Source organism: Passer montanus, unplaced genomic scaffold, assembly GCF_014805655.1.
Source record: "Passer montanus isolate IOZ18808 unplaced genomic scaffold, ASM1480565v1 scaffold279, whole genome shotgun sequence".
Taxonomy (NCBI): Eukaryota; Metazoa; Chordata; class Aves; order Passeriformes; family Passeridae; genus Passer; species Passer montanus.
In genome coordinates, this window is record NW_024367472.1 from 52805 (window position 1) to 56532 (window position 3728).

The 3728-nt window shown below is 52.6% G+C and overlaps 1 protein-coding gene across 2 annotated transcripts; it reads left to right on the forward strand.

Moving 5' to 3' along the window:
* The first annotated feature begins 1612 nt into the window (after positions 1–1612).
* MRPS34 (mitochondrial ribosomal protein S34) lies at positions 1613–3728 on the forward strand. 2 transcript variants are annotated; one of them, XM_039713107.1, is made up of 3 exons: positions 1613–2080; positions 2178–2271; positions 3047–3728. In XM_039713107.1, exons 1-3 carry the CDS (start codon positions 1763–1765, stop codon positions 3322–3324), a joined length of 690 nt encoding a protein of 229 aa, XP_039569041.1. In that variant the 5' UTR covers positions 1613–1762; the 3' UTR covers positions 3325–3728. The 2 variants fall into 2 exon arrangements, with proteins under 2 accessions (XP_039569041.1, XP_039569042.1); XM_039713108.1 differs by having other exon boundaries at positions 1653–2080; positions 2178–2220.

Below are 3728 nucleotides of genomic sequence, written 5' to 3' on the forward strand. Positions count from 1 at the left end.
GCCGTGCCCATTGGGCGGGCGCATCACGTGGGCAGGCGGTCCGTCACGTGTGCGGGAGGGCTGTCAGCGGCAGCCGCCCCTCCCCGCCCCGCGACGCCGGGACGGCGGCGGCCATGGGCGCGCGGGCGGGGCCGCGCGGGAGCGGAGCTCGGCCGGGCGTTCTGTGGGATGCTCCCGGGGCTGCTTCCCCGCCGGTGGATTGAAGCGGCCTTTGCGCGGGAGCTCGATGTGGAGCGCATCGTCGGAAGTGTCGGAAGGAGCGCCGTGTGCATCGTTGGAAGTGCAGGTGGCGGCGTTACTCTGCTGGGCTGCTCTGGTGGTGGCTGCCGCCCCCGCCGCTGGCGGGGCCTGTGTTTGTGGCCGGGGCACCGAAGGGCACTGCAGCACCTCTAACAGCGGTTCCCTTGATAGAATTCCTCTTAAGAAGCAGAAACCGAAGGGCTCCGTTGCTGCTCGCTGCCGTTGGACTGCATATGTACCGCCCGTTAGCCCCGCGGACCCACACCGGGAAGTGGCGGGTTTGGAACAAGATTTGCGCTCGTTCTCCTGCGCAGGGGGAAACGCCGCATGTGCTCGGCTGTTGCGGAGCTGCATCGTTTACCTGATGACTTGCAGTGTGTGGTGGTGTCTTTCATTTCTGTCCATCCAACAAAGCCAAACCCAAATTTTTTCAAGTATTCTTGTCACCTCTTCTGCTCTGTGGACTCACAGAAACTGACGGGGAGAAGGGAAAGGAGCTTGATCCTTGTGCTGCACAACTCCTGGGTACAAGCTCCCAACTCTGTACCCTGAAATAAGTGGCTTAACTGCTCTGCTATTTCCCCCAAATCTGTGTGGATTGAGATCAAGTATTTTATTCTAAACCAGTGTTTCTCAGCTTAATCAGGTACCTCCTGCTTACTCCTATGACCCGGTCTTTTCTCAAGAGATGCACCATATTAGTCTTAAGAGCATTGTCAGCCTTTTTAATGCATGGTTTACTTTTTTAGTGTGCAGCACACATGAACACACCACTTTCTCCTCACACATTGATCTTGGCTGCTGGAAAAATCCACTCAGTATCCTGAATGCCTTAGCAGCAGCACTGGAATTGCTGTGCTTCCTTTAATTTAAGATATGGATTTCAATAAAAAAAGCCTTCTGTCAGATTTAATTTAGCAGTCTTTAGCAAAAATCCAAGGACTGATCTATGCAGTTTTTACTTAAAGTCTAAGTCTCAGTAATTACTTTAATGAGTAATTAAAAGTGTAGCCTCACTGTGCTGACATTCCATGGCTGGAGCAGCTCAGAGGGATTTGTCTAATTCTGCTACGGAGTTCCATGACCCGGCTGCTGCTTGTGGCCCAGCCTCTGACTGAAGAGCTGGGCCAGACCTGTTGCTTTAATCTTCCTGAAACCTGGTTTACCCAGATTTTGAACGATCCCTGACATAGCTGAATCTGCTCAGATTTTTCTAAACCAGACACTGTTCAGATGTATCTCAACAACCAAGCCCGGCTCCCCCGAAAACCGCCTAGCACATAGTACCGTCAGGCGGCACCAGCGGGTTCGTACCACAGCGAGGGGTCGCGGCACGCCGCGAGCTCCGCGGCAGCAGCTTGACAGCACCCGCTGCGGGCGGCTGGCCGCGCGGAGCCCGCGCTTGTCCCTGCCGACGGGAGGGGCGACTTCCGCGGGCCCGGCGCGGCTTCCGGGAGAGGCGGGAGCAGTGGGCGCAGGAGCGGCGCTCGGTTCTGCCGGTTCCGTGCCCTCGGCCGCCGCCATGGGCCGCAAGAAGCTGCACCGGCCCATCGCCGCCATGGCCAAGAAGATCCGCGAGTACCGGGCGCTGAAGGATCGGCCGCGGGACTCTCAGCGCTTTGCCGTGGACTACGAGACCATGCGGCGGCCGCTGACGCAGAAACGACTGCCCGTGCGGGCCTGGGAGGACGTGCGGAACGAGAACCGCCTGCTGGCGCTGCTCTGCCGCCTGCCGCGCTTCGGCGTGGGCCGCACCGTCACCCGCAAGTCCTGGCTGTGGGCGCACCGCGAGCCCTGCTACTGGGTCATCACCAAGGTGAAGGCGGACCACACGGCCCAGGTACCTGCCCCATCCCGCCCGCCGCGCCGGCGGAGCTCCCGTCCTCCACCCCGCCGCGACCCACCCTCAACAGGTTCCTCTTTTCTTTCCTTTGTAGAACATGGACCATGGAAGAGCCTGGGGCTACCTGACCTTCAAAGGTAAAACCGGCTCGTTTTGCCACACATGGGGGCAGAGTTCGAGAGCATCGGGTGCGTGAGGGTGGCAGAGAAACCGCGGGCTCCCTGACTGGGAAATTTGTTTTTCTCACATCTTCTAATGGGAAAAGAAGTTCCTTGCGTTTCAAAGGCTGGGAATCTATGAATGTCTTTCCCGGGAATGCTGTGGGAGAGCCAGTGCAGTATGACCTGGGGGAACAGCAGCACTAAAAGCATATTAGATGAGCTGACAGACTGAGACTTTCAAAGCAAGACACAGTATGAGCATGAGGGTATTCCAATTTAAATTGTCGCTAAAAAGGAAAAAGTGCAATGCCAAGTAAGTTGTGTTACTGGAATTTTAAATTAATGATTGGAGTTGTCTGAGTGAATTTTCCTTTTTAGAGTTGCTTTGTATTAAGTATATAATTTTCCCTTACTGGAATTACTGAACTAGGACTCATTCAAAGGTTTTTAAGTAGTTGACTACTTCTAACACTTAGTTTTCCAGGAAGCTTTCATCAGTGTAGGGAGAAATTGCTCTTGTTCCTTAACCATGGAAACGGAACTTGAGAGAGACAAAGCAAAACTTTAAATTAAGAGGGGGAGTCACTCACTCAGCTGGAACCTGTTTCTATTTCTGTTTCGATTCTCAAGGACAGAAGTGAGATCCTATAGTATCACAGGGAATAATTTGTCCAGCCCTTTGAAAACTCTGTTTACTCTTGCCTTTTGTAGCATTTTTGGTGCCAAAGAGCCAACACTTGCTGTGTCTGGAGGCAGTTTCATGTGATGGTGTTACCTACTGGTGTTCATCGTCTTTTCCCAGGCAAAACTGAAGACGAAGTGAGGGAGATTGACAAAGCCATGTACCATGACTGGCGTATAGTGCCCAAACATGAGGAGGAAGCCTTTAAGAAATTCACCCCAGTGCCTGAGGCGACTGGTCAGTTCTTGCCATACCCACCACTGCTCCGAGCCATGATCCTTGCACAGTGGCAGAAGGAAGGAAAACCAATCATGGAAGAGCCAATTATTGATCTGGAGAAGGTCCTGGCCTGTCCCCAAGAGTGGGCAAAGAAAAAAGCTACTGGGACACCTGTGTAGAGACTTCTTCAGTGTCTTAAGCATCCCACGTGCTCTCACTGCCTGTTAGAAGCTCAGTGTACAAAGGGTCTTACAGAGCCTCTCTGTGACCATTGTCCTAGGATGTTTCCAGCTTTCTCCTCAGCCCTGTACAGTCACCTCATCTGAAAGGGAAGATGCAGATGTATTCAGACTCTTCTTCCATAACTTTGGTTTCAGTAAGCAGAGGGGTCTTCTTGGTTCCCTGGATAGTCTCTAAATACATAGCTTCAGTCAGCCAGCTGCAGTTCTTTGGAGCATAACATATTTTATATAACTTGGGTCCTGCATGAATCACAGAAAAATTACTGTAAATATCACAGTATTTCACAGAGCTGTGAAAAAAAGTATCTTCAAATGGAAATAAATGTTTTCTTAATTCTGCA